At 34.9% G+C, this 23,375-nt stretch overlaps 2 protein-coding genes across 2 annotated transcripts in view; one reads left to right on the top strand and one right to left on the bottom strand.

Moving 5' to 3' along the window:
• The window catches only part of GFRA1 (GDNF family receptor alpha 1), a 195,877-nt gene extending 185,734 nt beyond the window's left edge, over positions 1 to 10,143 (top strand). Inside the window, exons 9-10 of the mRNA XM_042863600.1 lie at positions 5,167 to 5,284; positions 9,697 to 10,143. Coding sequence (XP_042719534.1) covers positions 5,167 to 5,284; positions 9,697 to 9,740 — 162 coding nt within the window. The 3' untranslated portion in view covers positions 9,741 to 10,143. The remainder of the gene's footprint in view (positions 1 to 5,166; positions 5,285 to 9,696) is intronic.
• ATRNL1 (attractin like 1) overlaps positions 3,205 to 23,375 on the bottom strand; it is a 425,500-nt gene continuing 405,329 nt past the window's right edge. Inside the window, exon 29 of the mRNA XM_042863593.1 lies at positions 3,205 to 6,119. Within this exon, the coding sequence (XP_042719527.1) occupies positions 5,995 to 6,119 (125 nt within the window). The 3' untranslated portion in view covers positions 3,205 to 5,994. The remainder of the gene's footprint in view (positions 6,120 to 23,375) is intronic.

Here is a 23,375-nt window from a genome sequence, read left to right as displayed (position 1 = left end):
ACTCTACCAAATATTAAATATTTTCCTGAGATATTTGATAAGATGTAAAACTATCATCAGGATGAATACACAGAGATTTCAAGAACTCTTATGATGCTGTATTGTAGCCCTTGAGCTACACTGGAAGGATTTATAACCTCATAAAATGGTTTTAAAAAGGCATACTCAGTATTTGCAATGAGGGAGATGTAGCATGAAGGAGGTATAAGATCCCTGGCCCACATAACATGACCAAGGAATTAAGGCATGGAAATGTGTTATCTTCAATATTCATCAACATGGTGAAAATGGTACAATTACTGACGTTTTCAGAACTTCAAAGAAACTTCAAAACTGTGAAGCACCTTTGAGAGTCTGTGGTCTAAGCAATTGTGAATGAAGCAGAAGGTTTTGTACAAAAATAGATAATAAAGGAGAAAAACAATGTAAAATCAGACATGAAGAAAACTTAATTAACCAAAGAGATGAGTAAGCTCAATGATTTAGTAAACAGCGGGAATTTACCAACAAGAGGAAATTGACCTCAAGAGTAAAAACTAAGAGCAAATTCTGGGTTCTCCCACAATAGTAATCACAGAAAGTAGGAAAACTTTCAAACCTATTAGCAAATGTTTGCTTTTTACTTCCCTTCATTAAGTATGCCCCTAGTTTGGGTATAGAAAACTGCAACATCTAGCACTGTAAATAACTGCTAAATAATGTAATAACAAAAATATACTTAGTGCTCATATGGTGCCTGTTATTTTTAGAGAACTGAAAAGATCTGAGTGCTCTCTAAACATTAATTAATCTTCAATATTCCCTTGTCATTAGTAAGGTTAATTTTACCATTCCCAAGTATTGAGTTAGGAAATCTAAAGCAGAAGAAAATGATTTACTACATTCCAACTATCTATTTGGCAGCAGAAACAAAATTACCTATGTTAATACATTTAGAAAGATTTTTATACTGGAACATTTGCCTTTCTGTGCTTTAAGAACTGGGGAAGGAAGGACTGCAGGAAAGTTAACAGATTTCATTTGTGAATGAAGGTATTAGAATGCAGACAACCTGTGTATGCTCTATCATAAAAAATTATTCATGGTAGTAATACTAAACATTAGTTTCCATTATCATGCTTATTTTTTTGTGCAGATTGGATAACTGAATATCTTAAAAGAGCTTTAGGACTTCAGATGAAAAAAAAATTCTTGATGTTAACCAACAAAAATCAAGACACAGCAACGATTTTTTTACAAACACTAACCTGGAAGAGAACATTTAACCGAAGACTCAGATCCTCAGTAGAATAAGGTCAATATCTTCTAGATCCAGAAGCATGCTTGAAGATCTCCATCTTTTTCTTTTCTTGCATCTTGTGTAATAAAAAATATTTATTAGAAAATAAAAATTGCTAAAATAGGAAAAGATAAATATCTTTTTGATGGTTTCATCCAAAATACAAAAGCAAAAAGTAATCATTAAATGAACAATTCTCTTAAACTCAAATAAGCTAAGTGCAATATTAACTCTGGCCTTAAGTCAGCGTGGAAAACCTGTTACAGAAAAATATATTAAAAAGCAAAGACATTAAGGGATAGAAGGTGCATGCCTTACTTTATGCACTCAGTGCATATGCAAATACTGATCACAAATTGGTAACCCCATGGAAGAACATTATTTTTTCAGCATTTTAAATAGACTTCTATATCCTCATTCATAAGGATAAAAGCATTTATACTTCACTTCTGGAAAAGTACCATAAAGAGACACACAGTAGTCACCGATTCAGTTGAAGCATTCGGGCTCTTTAACAAAACATGTGAGGAAATAGGAAAAAATGGTCTGATTCAGATCAGTTGTGGTGTCACTAATGCCACAAATATAAATGCTTCCTGAGCATTTTAAAGTCTTTTTTTTTCTTCTCTGATCATCATTCCCCTGCTCCATTCTCTTATTTGAATCTTGCTACTTCTAAATATCTGAAGAGGTGCAGAGATCTTTTTACCTAAGCATGACTCAGCCTCAAATGGCATGACTGAAGAAGTATCCATGAATGGAATTCTGGGGTAATAACAACCCATTCACTTTGGAGTAAATTTCTGAGGGTTACTAGAATTTCTAATAAATAAACAATATGCTTTCAACATCAGAAACAGTGGTAGCTGTGTGGCCATACACGTAATAATAAGAAATGCAAGTAAGCGTTTTGAAAGCAAAGTAACATTAAATGAAAAAAATAATAATTAAAAAAAAACACAAAACAATTCAGATCTATTCAAGTCTAGATTCTGCAAGGCTCTCTTCTGGCAGCTTTTAGTATTTAACCAGCTAGCACAGCTGAAGCCAATATGGGAAGTTTTGGCTACTTGTTGATGATGGGAGTTTTGCTATTGCTGTCAGTGGAACCATGGAACCATATAAATATCCCCAAGTGGTCCATACTTTGATCTAGAAACTATTGCATAGTTATCAGCAAACTACAGCTTTTCAGATAATTCTGTACCTTAAAGACTGAAAAGTTAGAGTTAATTTATTGAATTTCTTCCAGTAATACCAAGCATAGGACATCTTTATATTAAAAAAGAGAGGGGATTGTTAATTACCTTTAACAGAGAATTTACCTTTATTGTCAAGAAACCTTTCAGATACTTTTAAAAAAAATTGGCAATGAAATTAGATACATAATGAGTTTATAATTAAAATTAATGCTATGAAGACTGAATGCCTGTTAAAGCAATCTCAAACTAAAATTCTTACCATCAGGATTCCAGCTCCCTGCATTAGGTTAATTAGAAAAGAACTATTGCAGATTTTACACATAACAAATATAAAGATATGGTGAGACTGGATGATCTCAGAGGTCTTTTCCAACCTTGGTGATTCTGTGATTCTGTAAGAGTCTCAACTTTGATAATCTTGTCCAAAATTGTCAGCTTGGGAAGAGGGGAAAGGACTTTAAAGAGAATAGTCAGCTATGAAAATTTTCAAATCAGATAAATGTGAATTTTCTCAGTTAGCAGTATCTCCATTAACGTCTCTAGAATTAAGCACTTTCTAATGTGATATTTATACATACACAAATTTCATTTGGGTAATTTTAGGATTCTGTATAAATATAAAGGTTCAAGGAAGAAATGAAGGACAGTCCATATTATTATGGGTAGTCTATCTCATACTTTGACCAGTAGCTGATAGCTGCTGAATTTCCCTCAGCAGAATGATGGGGGCGGGGGTGGAATCCTGACAATCAAAACTTCACTGTGGGTTTACTTTCCAGAACAGCATTTAGTCATTTATTTTTCATCCAACATAAATCACATTCGGGTTAAAAAAAGGCCATTCAACATTTTCTGACTCTAAGAAAGAGGTCAAAAGTTAATCTTGGAAAGCAGGATTTAACAAAATTGGCTTTCTCGTGAAGCAATCATAATGTGACAGTTGATAAAACATCTCATCTGATGTGCAGTGGTCATTATTAAGAGTTAGGAGTTGACAACAACTGTCAAAATCAAGATATCAGACATATCATATTATTTTTACACCTTTAAAATAGAAAGCAATAAAAGTTACTCTTAAACACTGGTTTAAGATATGTTGGCAAACTTCTGGTATTTAAATGTGGCCATTATATAACTATTTCTCTCTTTATATTTTATTATATGTCTTTACTAATCTGCATGCAATCAGGGGCCCTAGAAGAAGAAAGTTGCATGAGGAGAAAACGTTCTCAGAATACATGAAAATGTTGAATGAGCTTACGACAAACATGCTTTTCTTGTACAATAAAGTAACATTTTTAACCGTTAACACAATAAAATAGACTAATATTTGCCCATCTTCAATGTTGCAATAAAATATTTTAATCCCTTTAAAATTCATATCTCCTTTTCAATTGTCAAACTCTGGTTGAGATACAGAGGAATGTAATCCTTTGTGAGTACAGTCAAAACTGCTCTACAAGAAGAAATGATCTTTCTGTGGTTTCCAGTACATTCACAAAACACACACTGTATAATTCTTATGTGAAATGTTTAGGTTGAGGATAATAGAGAGCTTGGAAAATATTCCAGACAAGTGGTTCTTTCCTTTTCATAAGTGTATACGTCGTATATAAACCAGTTCCACTGTCTTGCATTTGAAAAGATCAACTTGAAAACTGACAGAAAGGGTTGTTTACAAAGGACCGTTTTTTCCCCCACAATATTAATAGTAGTATTGATTGAAAGTTCCCAATAGCAGCTTTAAGAAGGAGTTTTTTAAATTTTAAGATACAAGAGACTGAGGGCAGAATAGGCAATAAAAGTCACAAGATTGTGATGGCATTATTTTAGAATAATAATCTTAACATATGAAAGTACTGAAGCAATCATGCCAGCATAAGAAATAATTATACCATAATTCATAAGTGCATAATTTATCAAAACAATAGAGCAGTCATGGTTAGATGCAACCTAATATTGCTGTATAAGATATAACTACACACTGTACAATCGTTCCTTTTTATAGTTATTTTTACATTTAGTCCTCACCCAAATTAAGCTGAGTACTTCAAGATATGAATGGCATTACAAAATAAACACAAACCACAACAGGGCTTTATTACTGCTACTGCACCACCATGGCATGCAAGTAACTATGTAGTCAACTATAAACAGTAAAATGTCTTCATTTTCCTGAAATAAAAAGAACATGAAAAGTACAGATATAGTAGTAAACATCAATTATCTTTTTATATCTTTCATATTTACCAAAAGTCTATCATTACATGAAGAATTTATACCTCTGTATCGCTCTTCTGTACTAGTATGGTGGCAAATTTGGAGCTGAGAAACTACACTTTCAACAAGCTCATACAAAACTACTAGTTTCATTTTATACTGCTGTCAACGTGCAGTGCAGAAATGAGAACATGACACGTCTGCTACCTACCCCCTAGCATTCTCTTACTTTTTTATGTTTATGAATTTTAGTAAATTAAAAGACCAAGGGCCATTAAAACTGTTTGTTAGGTTATCTATTGTGGTGACCGAGCCCACAACAGGCAAAAAGGAAAATCCTTCATCTTTTTTTCTCTTTCTGAGTACTGATTATGTGAGGATCCATCCTGGATGCTGAATTTCAGAACCACTGCTGGAAGCAACTTGGATTTCTAAATAATTATTTATTTTAATTTTGGCGTACAGGCTTTGAAAGAGGCTGAGATGAAATTCTGCAGCTGGGAGAAGAAAACTATCAGAAAACCATACTGGTCTATTAAACAAAGGTCAAGTGCTGCCTGGGATTCATTTCTTCTGTTTGGAGGTGAGGACAATTCATAGACACTAGATAATTTCAATATTGAAATGAGGCCGCTACATTACTGTAGAGTAAAAGCAAGCTAAACTTGGAGACTCTTGGAAAAAATGCCAAACTTGACTGAAGAAGAAACTTCCCCATGCTCAATCAATTTTTCTAATGAGTTAGCTGTCGTGGAAGTCCCATGTGAGCTCTGCTGCTTACCTGCTTTGGGCAATGATAAAAGAACACCTAAATCCAAATGTTCCTCCGTAGTTCCTGCTTACTGGAAAGACATCTTAATGCCGATTACAAGGAAAGAACTGTACAATTCTCATTGTTACATAAAGCTATACAAAAATGTCCTTTAGTTTCATGGAATTTGATTAAATTTCAATTATACAATTCCCCTCTACATTACAAAACAATGTACAGTTTTTCCTAGTTCTGTTCCAGGATTTTCTCTGCTCTGATATGTTCAGGATTAAGAATGCTAGGTATTTTATTTAATGTTTTGTTGATATAATAATTTCAATTATTTTTATTAAAGCTCATCAGATATACCTACCATAGATTTGTTCTGCTTTGGGGTATAGTAGGCTGTGTGACTATAACAGAGTACCTCATATATTCATTCATAGTTTTGCCTCCATAAAAACTGAGGCTGTAGTATAGCTTTCAATGGAAGCCATTTAAAAAGAAAACATTACAGAATATACAATTGCAGTTTTTGAATTTCAGACACAAGTTCCTTGACGTGTTGAAAGATGATGTTTTCTATTTCTGACTCCTGAACTCTTATCTTTACACTCCGCAGGCTTCTGTTGTGAAATGTCTATCAGTGCACTTGCGATTGCAAGACCTGTAAGACAAATAAAGGGAAAACAACATTTAATGCCCAGCTTTCATAAGAAGACTTCCATAGCACTGTGGTAGTTCCTTTTATGCACAGTTTCTTTATTTTCCCAGAAGGGACTGGCTTTATTTAAGAGTTAGATAACAAGCTCTCACTTTCTGAAATGCTACAGTAACAGTGAAGTAAAGGAGAAGGAAAAATGTGCAGCTAAGAGACCAGACTGGGAAGTGGGAAAACTGAGTTCCATTTAAGTCTCTTTGATTTTTGTGTGTGATATTAGCTTCACCTTTCTTTGTCAATGTTTTCTATATTATGCGGACCAGGAACTGTGACACAGATTTTCTCTGATTAAATATCTGTGCTTTGCATTTACAAATGGATGAAGATATCAAATCTGAAAATAAAAGTAAAATGGAGAACAGTTAGTACAAAATTTTACTCTTGAGTATTTCCCTTTGCAATATATGCACAGCCCCAAGAGCTTTGTATTTACCATGCAGAGAAACATATGAAAATCTTTCATAATGCACAAGCTTATGAATAGAGAGTAAAAAGCGATGGTGTCAGTCTGTGGTGAGTCTAAATGTGGTCAACCAGCCAAAGCTGTTCCAAACTGTGGCTGTCAATATTTCATGAGCTGCTACAACCTTAGCAGAGTATTACAGTGTACTGCAAAGGGTATGGACAGGTATGCCTAGGAAATGAGTAGTATAAGAGTACACACATTTGATAGTTACTCAAATACTTAATCAATGGCAGCTCTAAAATTTTTGATTCACAAAGGTGACACTTCAATGAAATGGATTAGGTGTATTCATATCATTCATACATTGTACTCCATTATGGCCACAATAAAACTATGACAGTTGTATCTACCAAAGCACATTTAAATATACCCATAATATAGGCAAAGAAGCTGCTGGTTCTCCATAGCACCCAACACATCTTAGTCTCTCAACCATCCTGAAGAATTTATGCTATTGCCTATGGTAACACTATCATTCTTATTTCAGAAAAGCTGCAATGATTAATGTGCAGACAGCTTTTTGAAAATTCATAGCATTATACTGTAAAATGCTACCAAGAGCTATCACAGGATATATAGGAGCCAAGATTAATTAAAGAAAAGTCTTTTTTCTTACATACAGACACATTTTCTAGTAGACATAATTTTTGAAATCTTCACGGCACCTTTAAAATATCAGATGTGTCTGGTATTAGAAAATTTAATTCTGATGCTTGCTTACACATGATTCTGGGCTTAGGGAGGGAGAATACTAAATGGAATGAATGTTATAAGGAAAACAGGCTTTACATTTTTTATAAGATATTTAAAATATGCTTGAATGAATGACACTAGCCTCACTTTACATAACACTTAAGAGAACAGAAAAACTATTTTTTTTTTAAATCCAGTGCTGCGCACTGGAATACACTGGCGTGCTGTTAGAGTTCCATTAAAATCAGGTCACTCCAAAAGATCATTTTTCAAACGTCACACAAATCATCTGATGAAATTCATTTATTGTGTTCTCCAAGCCCTGCATAGTTATCAAAGCAATACAATTAACTGCAGGAACGATTAATTATTTCAGACTGGCGGTCTAAAGGAATTTCATTTACCAAGTCAAGCTGATGCACAGACACTGCAAGCAAACAGAATTTGCATCAAAATACAATAGAAAATTTGATAAAAATGATGTGGTTTAAATATTCATTAAAAACACAACACACACACACACACACATAAAAATAACAAACAATTTCACTTTATTTTCCAGATTTTATATCTCAACAGTGAACGCAAAAACTTTTATATTCATTGAGCTGGAACTGTAAATCCTGTGTAGTGCTCTATATTGACTGCCTCAATTCATAAATTAATTCATTTACCCATATTCCCCAAATGTCTCCATATAAACATCCTACCTACCACCAAACTGGTATTTTCACAAGCAGTACATGGTTTCTAGTTGCTTCTGATAAGATCCTGAACAAGTTGGCAGAAAGGAACAGTGGAATCAGTAAGCATTCTACATGCAGAATCAATGGATCACCTCCACTAGTAAAAATTTAAGTCTACCTACAGAACCACATCTATTTTTATGCTTAGTTTGTTTTTCTACTAAATGTTATAGAAATAACCTGACCTAGTTCTGTGCAGCTAAAACACTTTCTTGCTTGTTTTATGGATATGTATGGAAAGATCATTATGAAGTGTGCTCAGTCAAATACATAAGTGGAAAGTTTATTTTTATAAGACACAATTGCATCCACAATTAGAGAAATACCACAAAATGTAATATGAACTTGGTTATGGCTAGCAGAACTATTGTCTTTCCTAATGGAAGTTAAATGGTGGTAGTTTATTCTCAAGAAGTAAGTATCTAATCATAAAATTACTGATGTGTGAATGTATTTTATTTTTTTTACAATTACGCAAAACAATTAATAAGTACAGGAATGAAATACAGCACATCAAATGAGATTGCCTTGAGAAGTGCATTCCCGATTTATGTACAAACAGCATTTTAATTCTGCATTTAAACAAAAGCATCAGAAAAAGTCATTCATTTTGAGATACTCCCCTCCCAGTCTCTGTAAAAACAGGCGATACTATATATTTTAATTTTCCAGCAAAACAGCTTCATTAGGCGTGAAAGGTTAATTGCAGGTTTAAGTGCAGTTCAGGGAACAGTGCATGGGTCTGTAGTGAATAGCACAGTCTGCTGCAGGAAGGCTGAGTGCTATAAACTGTTTGCCCCACTGAAATGTTTTACTACCTCATTTACTAACTGTCTTCTTTTACTGCTTGTATTTGTAGTTCTTCTAAACCTTTAATAGCTACAGTTTTATTTCACTGTAATCAGATTTAAATGGAAATACCCATGCTGGGATGTTTAAATGCTTTTTTTCTGATTCTATACAGCTACATTTGAACTGATGTGAGGCTACACTATCTCTAAAAGTAGAAAAAACTCCAACATTGAAAAAGTTAGTCTTACATGCTGCCTTGCATATTTAAAACCTTTTTTTTTTTTCTTCCTCTATTGTTCATTTTAATGAGAAAAGCATTGAGTTATTTCTATTACTTTGACAAAAATAAGGGAACAAAGAATGACCTCAGATTCATGGTTTGGCAGGTAATAGGAAATGTTTTTTTCAATTTAAATATGTATTATTGGGAGATAATAATTGGATAGATGCCTTCACTTGATTAAATTCTCCACGTTTTCATTGTCACATGGAATCAGAACATTCACAATGCTGAAGGCAGTAAAATAACTACAGCTCAAGTAGATCAATGAGAATTGTTTGATATTTTAACCAATATTATAATCATTGCTTAAGGTGACTTTAAATAATGAAAACAAAATGACGGCTACCAAAGCGAGACTTAAAGCTGAAATTGTAAGTTGTGCAGTAATATTTTAATAGCTTCACTCTTCATCAATCAGCAATGTTTGCATCTCTGCCTTTTTGTTGATTCTATAAAAACTTGTTCCTGTATCTGCTCACCTAATAGTGGACAGAGTCTTTTTATTATAAATGATCCGTTATGTGATGTTTTTCCATTGTGTAGAATGCATTGCCTGCACTGCCCATGAACACACCAAACGGATCTAAAGAGCTTGAAGACATTCTGAGCAAGTGGTGAGAATTACAAGCTCGAGTGTCTGACGTAGATGACCATCACACACAGTGAGCACAACTTTATGCTTATCTCAATAAAACTACCAGTTACTATGTGGGGAATTTTTATGAGGCCTGTAATTTATCATTCCAAGCCTATAAAGATCTTTTTATAAGTACACATCTATATATTACATGAGTATAAATCACATTTATATACAAAAATACCTTGTTAAAAATGCAGTCTTCTATCATCTACTTCTGAATTTGATGAAATAGATCACATTCACCATCACCTTTGTGGATGCATTCCAGGACAGCATCTATTCTTCATAGGAATCATATTCAGTCACTACCGTGGTTATAATGGTAGAGGAATATAACTTTCAAAAAGGTAATTATTTGGCAAATGTTTCTAAGTACCCAACAAAAACAATTCTCTCACTGTATACATGACATTACAGTGAGTCTGTTCTTATTCAGTTTAATTTTTTTATTAAAAAATCCATACTTTCTTGAACTTTCTGTACTTTTCCTGTTTTCTTATTAAACAAACTTTTTTTTTTCAAATGGTCTAACTTGTGATTAATTTTCATGACTGAAAAGCCTGCAACACTGTTTATGCTACATACATACATGTGCAATAGAGCAAGCCACGAGAGGAGTTAGCCAAAGGGCACGTCACGAGGAAATGGAGCAGAAGGAATGATCCACAAAACATTCTTCTACGTATGTAGAGATATGATACTCAAGTAACTGCTTTATTAAAGAAAAGTTGAATCACCTGAAATTCAACACTGGCCAGAGGTGCCATGGAGTTCTAACCCACAGTATAACTGAGTTCATTTCAGTGTTATAACACGGTCCAGTTCTACACACAGATCTGAGGGTCCTGATCTAGCTGGTGTGTCTAGATAATATTTGGAGTTCACAGACTTAGTCACAGAGAGCAACCATCATAAGCAACTGCCAAGAGTAAATATCTGCATAAACTTTCATACTGCAATGTTTTTGATTGAAATGAGAATTTTTTAAAAGAACAAACTGACAGCATCTCAACATCACAGTCTTTTTATGGGCCTCTCTTCTGTTTGCTTCATGGATAGGTATAACACTAGTATTTAACACTACTCTTACTATGAGAAAGATATATGAAAGAAACAAAACTAACTAGGAAATTACTTTGGGTAAGTAACCTCATCATTTCTTTTTCAATGATAATTTTTGCTAGATGGGAAGTCAGCCAAGGGACCAGGACATACATTTTTCTTTTCTTATTCATATAACTTAATTAAATAAGTAATATATGAGACAGTGCTTAAACCACAGCAATAACAAACAAAATAATGGTAGCATGGATAGGCACACACTAGTAGAGAGGAGATGCTGTGCTCCTCTGTATTATACCCTTGGTATTTAGTAATAACAGTATCTATGAGGAGCTAAGAAACTCCTATTCCCAGAATAGACTTATAAATTACTTGCTGTCATTTTGTGGGAAATGCAGACTATACAATAAGTTATCTTTTGTGAAATGTTCAGCCTTTCCCAAATTTTTCTAATTTTGAAAAGGAAATGGCCCCACATATTTGTGAGAAATATTTGTCTTCTGAGGGCTCGGCAGTGATTTTTTGCATGCAGTCAGGCAGTTCTCCCTTCCATTTCAGTGTGACATATCTCTGGTTTAGTCTGTTATCCAGGTCTGCAGAACGTCTGGTGCCTTAAAACTATTCATCCAGCTGGTAGCTGAGACAGCAAGTGCTGATTGGTCTCTTGCTGTGGACAGATGGGGACTGATGATGTGGCCAAGGTGCATGCTGACTCCCCAAGGACGGCTGTCAGGTCAGGGGGTGTGTACTCCAGGGTAATCTGCTCCAATGTGAGATAGCTATCATATCCCTTTGGGGCAGGTTTTGTTTGTTCAATAGGACAAACAAATACTGTTCTGATGAAGAAAATGTAGAGAGGTGTTGGAGGGCCCTCAGCGGTAGGATGAGATTGGTGTAATACCATTTTGGTTAACCTGCTTTCTCTCACCCACTTGTCTGAACTTGAGGGTCTTTAGATTATAATGAATAAGGTAATAAAATTTAATGTAATAACATCGTATGATAATATGAGATTACTGCACTTTGTTGGAATGCATCATCACACCCATGTGCCTGCACCAGGTTCAGGGATGGCAACACAGAAGAAAGGAGAAATGAGCTTAACAGTGGAAAAGGAAGATGAAGGTCATGGCTGAACTGATGTGGGAAGTGAACTCTCATTTGAAACCATGTAAAAATGGTAGGTGGGGAATGATAAGTCATGAAATGTCTTGAACATTAATAATGACATTTGACAGAATAGGAAAAGGAGCACATAGAGCTGCTAAAAATGAGATGCAAAAGAGTCCACAGTGGGCAAGAACACATAGGCAAGACCAGAGGGTAATGTTGTCATTTACATAAATTTGAGGGTAAATAGTGGAAAAACTGAAGGAAAAAAAAAAAAAGAAATGGAAAATCTCAAGAGAATGAGAAATAAATTACATAAGACTGGACTGTAAATGAAGCTTAGAGTAACTTACCCTGTTGGTGATGGGTAGTCAAATACATGGTATTTTTTTTTACAAGGGAAAAAGGAAATTGAGCCATTGATAGTTTTTTGAGATCTCTGATACATTACTTTGGAAAAAATTAAATTTGAAAAGGAAACCATACCTTAAGCTACAATAGTTATAAAGATTACTGAGTATATTATTACATATTTCTCAGATCTTTTTCCTTGGGGGTCTCTGGCAAAGCTTGTCACAAATTTGCCCAGTAATATTAAGAATATGATTGACTCCAAACACAGTGAAAAAAAAATAAAAAAGAAATTATAGTTGGCTGCTGAGACTGAAGATAAAAGGTTCTTCTCTAAACCTCTTATTGACTCACTTTAAATACTAAAATAGGCTTGGGGAATGCTTAAATTTAGACTAGTTGAGTAATATCTCCTAAAGCTGAAATACTTATCAGTACTAAATTCAATTAATAAAGTAGGCATCAAATTTAGTCAGGAAATATGTTCTCACAAAATAACAGAGCCCATAGAATTAAAACTGCTTGATGCTTTTATCTAAGATGTTTTACTTTGGCACTAGTAACAGACAACTAACAAATTGTTACACCATTATTTTGTTATCTCATTATAATTTCTGGACCTTTGACCACAAATGGCAATTACAGAAATCTGAGAACATTCCTAACTATCCCATTGCCTTTCTCAGCATGTCTTGTGTTATATAAGTCCATGGAAAACATTGTTAGCAAATAATATTTTTACATTAAAAATATGCATGAAGTACTATGTAAATAATATTGCATATAATCAGGCTTTGTGTCCTGCATTTCTTGAATATAAGTTGGAGTCTCAAACAGGTCTATCAGCAGCCAAATATATTTATAGTTAAAGGAAAAAATTGAATTAATAGAATACATAATGTTTTCAGGAAGCTATCAATTAAATACATGAATTCACCTGTAACTCACAAAATTTTTGTTATTTTAACCTATTAGCAAAATAAGGAGGATGCTTTTAACTGTTAGCTATTAAGAATAGTTAAAAAGAATATTCTGCTTGGAGCATGTGCAAACTTCACGTCAGTTAATTCCTTAATGCATTCCCACTGCATACAGTACATAGAATTAAAATGGAAGTAATTACACAGGATTCCGTCGTGGACAGTAATATTTGAAACACTTGGATTTTTTCACAAAAACTATGAAATTTTCAGTTTGATTACATCTCCTTTCCATTGAATCATTTTTCCCCATGTTATGAAAAACATCTCCATTCTTGTGATGTTTTGCAGCAGTTTAATTTGTTTTCAAGAAAATCACTATAAACTAATTTGCTACTCTGCAAGAATTTGGTGAGATGCATTAATCATGCCAGAATCTAATTTGGTCTTGCAAACCCATTGCTGTAGAAGAGAAAAAAATATACTTGGAGATATACCTGGAGTACTGAACTCTTTTTACTTTTAAGCTATACCTTGGTAAATAGAAATGAAATTCAAATTGGTTTTGTTCAGAAGTTGTTATCACAGCAGTGACTTACGTGGGATTAGTTCATAAGCATTACTATTGTAATGAGCCAGGGGAGGATCAGGTTGGATATTAGGAAAAAAATTCTCTCAAAGAGTGATTGGGCACTGGCACAGGCTGCGCAGGAGGTGTGGAGTCACCATCCCTGTGGGTGCTCCACCACCCATGGAGCTGTGGCACTGAGGGACATGGTTAGTGGCTATAGGGGTGAGATGGGTTGGGCTTGGGGATCTTAGAAGTCCTTTCCAACCTTAACGATTCTGTGATTTGCTTTGTGAAAGCCTTCTTCATTCCACTATAGCTGAGGTTATTCCCACAGCATTATTTTACCCTCTCTACCTTCAGCAATCTCCACTGAATTGAGATCCTGCATGCCAATCAGAGAACGTTGAAGACATGAGAACTGTAAAAATTTGTGAGCCCCAGTTATATTTTTAAATCTTTCTAAACCATATCCATTCATGCATGCTGGACAGCATAACCACTGTGATGAAAGCTACAGCCTTACTAAACATTCTGAATAGGCTGAACACCTGCAAAACAAAGATTTACCATTTGTATACACAGAGCGTATTGGATCATACAGTGCTATCATTTCATGCAATTAAGAAATCAGAAAACCTGTGTACATGTGTATGAGTGTCTGGAAGAAAAAAGTTTCAGGCACAACTGATCAATCAGGGAACAGTTGGATGGAGACAAGGCAGAGAGATTCATGAGGGGTTGCTTCTCTCCAGAGGGGCCTTATTTGCAGAGGGTGATTTAAAGCAGAACTCTTCCTGTCTGTAGAGGAAATCTGGGGTGATTAACTTTGCCAGGTGTAATTCAGCTTTTGTGAATACCTCCCTAATGCTCCATCTGTGTGATAACACATATTGTTAGATTTGCAGTTTTACTACTCTTACACTCTTCCCCTCATTGTTGTTTCTCTACTAGGCGGTCTACTGCTCTGACACCAGACCTCTCCTCAAGACTAAAAACTCAACCTTAAAGACAATAGGTTTAAGGGCCCAACCGAGGCCAATTCTGTTCCCACTGGAAATAACACAATACTATTTGCACTATCGTTTACTTTTATAGAAGAAGATAAGAGCAGCAATCTTCAAAGATGCTGTGTGTTGCTATTTCTCACTCTTGCACCTTTATTTTTGTTGTTGTTTTTTTTCCATTGACAAAAGTTTTATTTAAACCAGAAAGTGATGAATATGTTTATACAAACAAATGATTACAGTTCACCAGAAATTCAGGAGGGTTCTCAAAAGATTAATCAGAAGCAAGTATGCTATCTGCAGTGCTTTTCCCATAATGAATTCTCACTTTAATTTCTGCTTTCCAAGGTTGACTTGTTTTCCATTGCCAACATACTGCTGCAATATATCATTGCTCTAACCACTGTTTGGCTTGTAATTTGGTTCTGGCCAAATAACAATACCAGTTTTTCAGTATTCTGCTGATTTCCACAATTAGACATTCAGTACATTTCCAGCTACCTTGCCAGCCGTCACTCTGACAAAATAAATGATCCTAGGAGTGTAACACAGAATTAAGTCAACAGGACAGAAAACATGCCTAGAATTTTTGAATTCTAATTCTAACATATTTTGAAATATCACTAAGAGACAACTTCAGGGTCACTACCATCCCCAACATAAGGCTGCTTGGCATGTTAACGTCCAAGAATCAGGAAGTTTCAGAAATAAGCAGAAAATTTGGTAAAAGGCTGAAAAGTTCAAGTCATAAAAATGTAAACAACACCACCACCACCACAAAAAAGCAACGAAAAGATTTTAAAGAAACAGCCCTACCAGAATCCTGTGCAGCACTGAAAGAGGATAATTCTGAGGGGAGTTCCAATATATATAGGCAGGTTATATGGCTACTCATTCATTCTTCCTGAATCTTCTACACTACCCCAAACATGATGTATTGTAGCCTTACCAAGCAACATGACAGACATACTTGCAACTGGTTATTGTAAAATATATGGTAAAAAGATTCCATTTCAAATAGTCTGTTTGCAATTGATTACATACCATTGATTTTGAACAGTCAATATAGATAAATATAAATAAAACAATGCCATCAGAGCTCAGTTTCTTTGCAATACACATGGAGATAGAGCAAATGCCTGAAACTGCAAAATACTAATACCATGCTGGTGTACCACTGAAAATGTATTACATGCCCTATGCATGCTTCCTGGTCTGGAGAGAAAAACTAGAAAATGGGCAGAAGATAATGACAGTCTCCTTCTTTTATGTGTACTCACTCTCCAAAAGACAAGTAGCATTCAATGTCTTGTTTACCTTATTTCGAATAAATCTCAGCCTGATGAGTTACACCACCATTTCATCCAACAAACATGGTAAAGTCCTTTATTTTTTATTGAATAAGGTAGAAATCAGGTGACAGACAACAATCCAGAAGTTCCCATAAAGTCACTTTTTTAGCAAAGTCAATTCCTAGAAGGTGTCCTGAATGAGAATAAACATTCAAGTATAGAAGAGTTTCTTCATCTGCCCTTGCTCATTGGTAATCAGAGCAGGAAGTGGCATAAGTGAAACCAGGGAGAAGATGAGATAACAAGGGCTACTTTCTGCTTGGAGCTTTTCAATGCCAGAACGGTTCTTTGTGCTGACTGGCAAGATTTATAGCAATTGTATACACTCTTATTCACATTACTTTCATCTAAAAGTAAAGTATTTCATAAATGACCATGCTGGCTTTGTATTTCCAGAATGTGATTAAAAGAGAGTTTTCATTTATGTATTCTAAAGAAGTTTTTACTATACAATGAAGGAGAAATAAACCTTCAGCAGGACATTAGAATTCCCTCACTGCATTTTATCTAAAACTCCCATCTGTTTTTTAAAAGCAGAAATTATGTTGTCTTCTACTTCCTATTTAACTGTGGCCCTTTCCCACCCTCTATTTTTTCCCATATGCTTTTTGATCACATATGAAAAACTTGGCTTCAGTGCTCTCATCTCCTGATTTTCTGTATTTCAATTATACTTTAATGGCTGTACATACACTGATGATGGCACAAGAGTGTGTTGAGAATGAAATCTGTTTTGTACTATCCTAGATTCTGAGAACAGCTACAATTTGAGTTGCTTTCTTCTGTAGCCTCTGAAGTGCCTTCAGGAACATAATAATGCAATAAACACCAAATCTGCTCTTTCCTTCACAATCCAAGCCAGCATTCTGTTTCCCATAATACTGCTACATTATGATTTGCAACTATAAATAATTATCCTAAGTTATAAAGATAAAATATAAAACTTTAAAGCAATACAATTAGACACCATTCACTTGAGACTCTGAAGCTGTTATAAGCAAACAACAATTTTCGTAAGGAATAGAAAAGAAGGTTATAATGGAAAGCATGTTACCCGCTTATGACTAGTTCACCAGAAGCTTGACACAATCGTGGGTGCAAACAATGGAAATAGTGGTACACTGCACCTTGTTTCAATCTTAAAAGGATATTAAAAAAATAAAATAAAAATTACAGGAATGGGATTTGGCAAAGTATAAGATTTGGTAATACAAGAGATTATCCCTGGGCAGCCTGATCTAGTGGCTGGCAACCATGTTCACTGCCACAGGCTTAGAACTGTATGATGTTTGAGGTCTCTTTCAACTAAAGTCATTCTGTGATTCTGTGACTCTGTGATTCTATGAAATGGGCAGTGGTTGGAAGTGAGAGGTACTTCTCTAAACCTCTGTAAGGCTTGTGTTCAGATGTATGAACATGGGAGTTGTATTTTTTCGGGGTTGCCTGGACAAATGTTTGATATGACTTCAATATATAGAATTCCTTGCTTTTCTCTGTACTATTTTACATTGTCTTGCTTCCAAACTGCTCTTCAGTCCAAGAATCTCCACTTCTCATTCCATTAAGTGTGAGTCACCTCAGTATTTAGCTGCCTTTACAAAGTACTTGTTACTCTACCTGGATTTCCAATAATGAGAAATTCTCTTTGTGAATCCAATACTGTTACTACGATGTCTCTAATTCACTTCCACCTACTTAAGTCTCTTTGGATTGCAATAGCATAAAGAGGTAGTGGTACAGCAGGCTTTAAAAGGCTTTATTTATATTACTTGCACTTCTACTGACTTCTCATATTAGTGGTCAATTCTTTTCCAAGAAAAATCCACTCTTTACAAAGAGAGATAAAAATAACTGTACACATTTGAACTATGATCTAATTGCTCCTTCAAGAGTGATGAAGTAATTTGTGAATAATCTAAAAAGAGCTGTCTTATTTCATTACTTGAGCCCCACATGTGCTTTAAAAACAATATATTCATTAAAGATTTTAAAATCTGTGTGCTAACTAGTGCACATTTTTATTGAACTTCTCATCTTTGATGTGCTTCTATTAATATGGCAAGAAACCCAAAGCACGTTGCGTTATCCCTACTGAAACAGCTTATAGCTTACTTGCTTTTCTTCCTTTTTTATTTGCAAAGGACAAGTACTTTTGAAGAAACATTCTGAAATGAGATATTCAGTGAGTTATCGAAAGATTGTAAAACCAGGCAAAAACATAAAGGATTAGTGATGGCTATGTGTGTTGAGGATGGAGATTCAGATATTTCAAGTCAGATGACTGATGTGTTCTATATAAATTTTATAGGCATTGACCAGTCACAGTATCTACTCAGGAATAAACAGCACAGAAATTCCACGGGACAAAAAGTGTTGTCCCCTCTGTGGAGTTTTTCCTTCCATCCTCCATTGGGAAAAAATGCAACTGAGTACGCATTCTGTCCCTGTGGGCTTCCCAAAGGACCACGCACCACTGATAGTTGCATAGCACGTGCAATTCTGTAGGTTAGATTAAACACACATTTGTACATCTCACCTCGTACTGAGGTCCCAAACAACAGTGAAGCCTCTGAAATCCTCAAGAATATAAATAACAACAATAAAAACTAGTAATAAATAGAAATTAAACTAGTAGCATCACTTGTGGAGCTTTGGAATGACCACAGAAAAGCTGACAATATTACTGGTAAAAAGTATATTGAAACAGCTTGGAAAAAAAGAAGTGGGAAGGAATAACAATATGAATAGAATGAATGAGCCTTTATGCTAGATATGAAAGTGTTTCTGATACTGACAAAAGAAGTTACAACATTTATCATTCTAGGATCGCAGGGGACAAAACAATATTAAATCATGAGAGGTATTATTTGTGAATTGGCACTGTTTTCTTTCCCTTGTGTTAAGAGAATGATAAATGTTTTCAATTGCGTTAAAGGAAAAGTCTGATACTGGCTGTGAATTCTATACATTCGTGCTACAATTTCTGGGACATTTGGTGATGCTAGTAAGATTGTTTTTGTTTTCTTTCTTTCTTTCTTTTTTTTTTTTAACTCCTCATCTCTCATCTGCAGTTTTATCCAAGAGTCCCCCTCCTGATATTTTACTTTCTAAGGCAGATGAAATAAGTAAGATTCAGTTACCAGAATTCTTAGGATAACTGGTGGGAATATTGCAGAAGCACAACGTGATCAAAACAGATGGAAAAGCAATCCCCAGATGACTAAGGGCAAAACTGCATCAGTGCCAGGACTGCAGAAAGAGCAGAACTATATGAGATATATTAAACATTTGCATTTGAATTTTTAATATTGAAAATAAATGTCACAGCATTTTGTGAAGAATCTATTTGACCTGAATGCAGCTCATCTGCTGCTCCTTGCTATAGAAGATCACACCTTTTACTCGCTATCTATCTTTAACTCCTGCTGAACTCTCTGGCACTTCCAACCTCTAATGGGAGGTTATGGTTTTTTAAACATTTGCTTGCATTTTATATTTTCAAATATAAAATAAACTGCCTCCAGTGCACCAAATATACATGGCTGAGCTTTTTAAGCCAGTAAATACTATACATGTAAATATATTTAAATGTGAATAGATAGATATAGATATAGTCTGATTTGAAAATAACAGATTATATTTTTTTAAGGGTGTAATTCCATGAATGGTCTGGGTGCTATGAAAAATTCCTAGAACACACCCAAATTTATTAGACAGATTTCAATTACTAGGTTACATGTTCTTCAAAATAATATTCAAAACTATACAGAACATATTTATTCATATTATATATAACAGCTTGCATGGATAGAATGGCTCTTCAAAATAGTCAGGTGTATTCATTCTCATTTTCAGTGCAGTAATTACTGCATCTCAGCCATCTTTCTGCAGCCCCTGTTAACCCCAGTTTGGGATGCACGCCGCACTGTGTCAGGTGCAATACATGAGCTGCACCAAAAGCATCCACAATCTAAAAAAGCATTTCACTATGCTTAAATTTTCATATTCAAAAATGTGCTTTCAGACCTTAACCCTGACTTTCCAAGTCAGGCTTTGCATTTGAAATTGGAAATCTAGCTAGGTTTTTCCTCTAGGCAATAACCTGCTAGGCAATAAAAGTTCTGAAAATCACTATTCATTCTCTGTTACAGTTCTCAATGTTTCTGACATTCTTTTACACAGCTTATACTGAACAGACCTCATACTCATGAGATACAAGAAAGAGCACAACCTACCTCACTCATGACCATCAACACTGGCCTTGCAATTCTAATACAAGTAAAAATAAAATTACTATTTTACATTAAAACTGTCAATATATACATTGCATTGATCTATGGAGCATAAGACTGCATTAATCAAAATATTTGCCTGAGAGAAATAGACTAAATTACCGTGAAACTGAATAAATGCAGAAGATGCTAAATTCAATTAGAATGAGTTATTTTAAGAAGTTCATGCTCAGAGGTAAGCACAGAATACCTACACCAAAAAAGATCTGTAGTTCTGACCTGTTATGACATTAGCACAACGATTCTGAGAAACTTTAACTACTCACAGAAACAAAGTTTTGTGTAGGAAATCACACATACAGAAGTTAGAATGAAAAGTCAAGAAGTTTCCAGGTTTTGATAGATTTCAGGCTGGATGTGTCAAAAGATAAGCCCTGACACTGGCAGGCAGTCTCCCTTGAAAATTTAGATTCCATATACAGAGATCTTCAGGTAAACCAATTTCTACTTTCACCTCTGCCTCCAAACACTGGTCTCAAAGGACTTCATTTCAGCCAAGACCTGTCAAAACCCCCAAATGCTTTTCATTACTGAATTCCTTCTGTATGTTCTCTGTCAGCTGTGTTAAAATAATAAATTCACCACCAATTGATTTTTGAAAAGGGAGAGAACCCATTTCATCTCACCCACAGATTTGGTTATTTTGACATGCAAAATTGGAGGCATATTTAAAACTGTTGTTTGAAGTCCATGCTTCTCATGCCATTTATCAAGCTTAAAGTAGCAGCAGGTTCAGAAGTTCTAATACAATAATGTTCAGTAGAAAGACTATGAGATATTTGGACTGTGCTCAATTCAGTTCATATCCTTTGCAATCATTAATATTAATGCAATTCACTTACAAACATCCAGCACACATGAGGTGTCCTGGCGCTACTAATTGGTGCTATAGGACAATACAATTTATATTCTATATTCTGACATATCTGAGAAGAAATTGAAATGTTTCTAAAATTCCACTGAGAAAGGATTCTAAACACTTTTTATCAGCATCAAGGGATAAAAAATACACCAAAACCAGACTGCTGGATTAATAAGGTAATGGTTGTATTATTGAAAGAGCAGAAAAAAGTTCTTTAAAATAGTGTGTGCAGACAGAGCTTAGTTGAGATGGAACAGTTGCAAGAACACCTTAATGGAGGACAAGAAAGCAATTAACAATGAAAAGTCACTGATGCAAAATATAGTCCTAGAGATTAAAATCTTATTGAAACAAATGCTTCTCCATTTGATCATAATGAATTGAGCTGAAAGATCTGCAAAACCAGTTCAGTGAACACATAAGAAAAAAACAATAATTTGTTACCCAATTATAGTACAGAGCTTTCTGACCAACATGGTGCTCTACAGCATTAGTTAAATAGAAATAGGAACCTTAGGAAATGGAATAACGTAAGAGAATTAGACACAGTATTATTTGTAATTGCAATGAGGTAATTGTAAAAATATATGCAGAAATACTAATGTGTACAGTGATTTAAAAACACTGGAAGAATGTGCATTATCTCAAATGGGAAAAACAAAATATTCATGAGAAAAGAGTCAGAATGAGCATAGCAGGAAGGATAACCCATTAGGGTAGATGAAGCTAATAGTACAGGGAAGAAAGTCATGATGGTGGAGCATGGGGCAACCTGGGAATATTCTGAAATGAGTGAAATTGCAGTCAGAAGTGTGAAAGAGAGAGAGAACATTAAGAAGTGAAGACTGAGAGGCACATTACGTGTGTGGGAACAGGCTGCCCAAATTAGAGAGATCAATCATATCGAGGTGGATTAGGTCTTTGTAATGGGGACAATGGTCTCAAATTGCCTTTGGGTGTCTTTAGGCACCTTGCTGGCATCCAGGTCTGGAAAGTATCCGCAATGGGAGATGTGTCCAAACAGTTATCAATATTGCAGGTGGGCCTTCTTCAAGAACTTTTAAAAAAGAAACATGAGCAGTCAAATCAGTAAATAAATAAAACAGTGTGCACTGCACAGATTGTGTGAAACTGGTGTAAAAGAGGATAAAGGAGGAAACAAAGTTAATATCTGCAAAAATAGCTGTCACCTGGAAATGTTATTGTATAACGTATTTTTACCACGTAGCTTGGGGGTCCTAAGTTCTTCAGTGTTGCCATTGATAATATATTTGTGATGAAATGTGGGAAGGTAGGGCTAGGTGTAACAGAACAGTCAGCAGTGGTGAAAATGGCATTCACAGAAATCTGACTTTTAAATGGAGCACATTTCAATAATATTTCTTGTTAGATAATTGTCATTAGGAGCCAAATATGAAGTTACATGTTTACGAACCATAATGTGGGACTCACTAAAATAAGAAAGGCCCTCCAAGTTAGAGGTCACACAAAGGGAAACGATTTGATTACACTTTGGAAGTTCCAAGGAAGGAAAGATGATGTGCTAAAAGGGCTCTTTCATTACTTCAGCAAGAAAAAGTTAATACCTGGGTGGAGAGCCCAAATTAAGGAACAAAATGCAGTGAAAGTAAAGAAAGTTTGATAAACATATCATCAGAGTAGGTAAGCTAATCATTCATGTCTTAAGCTCTGAAAATACAGAATCGAGGAGAAATCTTGAGAGGCCAAGAGACTTGGAAGGATATCAGCAGCGGAAGAACCATAGCAGTAAAGCACTGGGAAAAATACACATAGATGAGAGCAATCACTGAAAAAGTCAAAGTGCCTTGCTGAAAGTCAATAATATATACAATTATTCAAAATGAACATATTTCACTTATAATTTGCTAATGATTTCTTCTGTCAACATGACAAACTGAAGAGGTCTGAAAAGATATTTCAGCAATTTCAGGATGTGAAACAAATTATCTGAAAATATGGATTTCTACACTGTCTTGTAAATAAATTATCTCTAGAAACTGAAGGAAGGAAGGAAAGAAAGAAGGGAGAGAGGAAGAG

This window comes from Lagopus leucura, unplaced genomic scaffold (assembly GCF_019238085.1).
Source record: "Lagopus leucura isolate 7727_CA_CO unplaced genomic scaffold, USGS_WTPT01 Super-Scaffold_741, whole genome shotgun sequence".
In the NCBI taxonomy this organism is placed as follows: domain Eukaryota; kingdom Metazoa; phylum Chordata; class Aves; order Galliformes; family Phasianidae; genus Lagopus; species Lagopus leucura.
The sequence above is the reverse complement of the archived record's forward strand: the minus strand, read 5'-3'. Positions and strand labels throughout refer to the sequence as shown.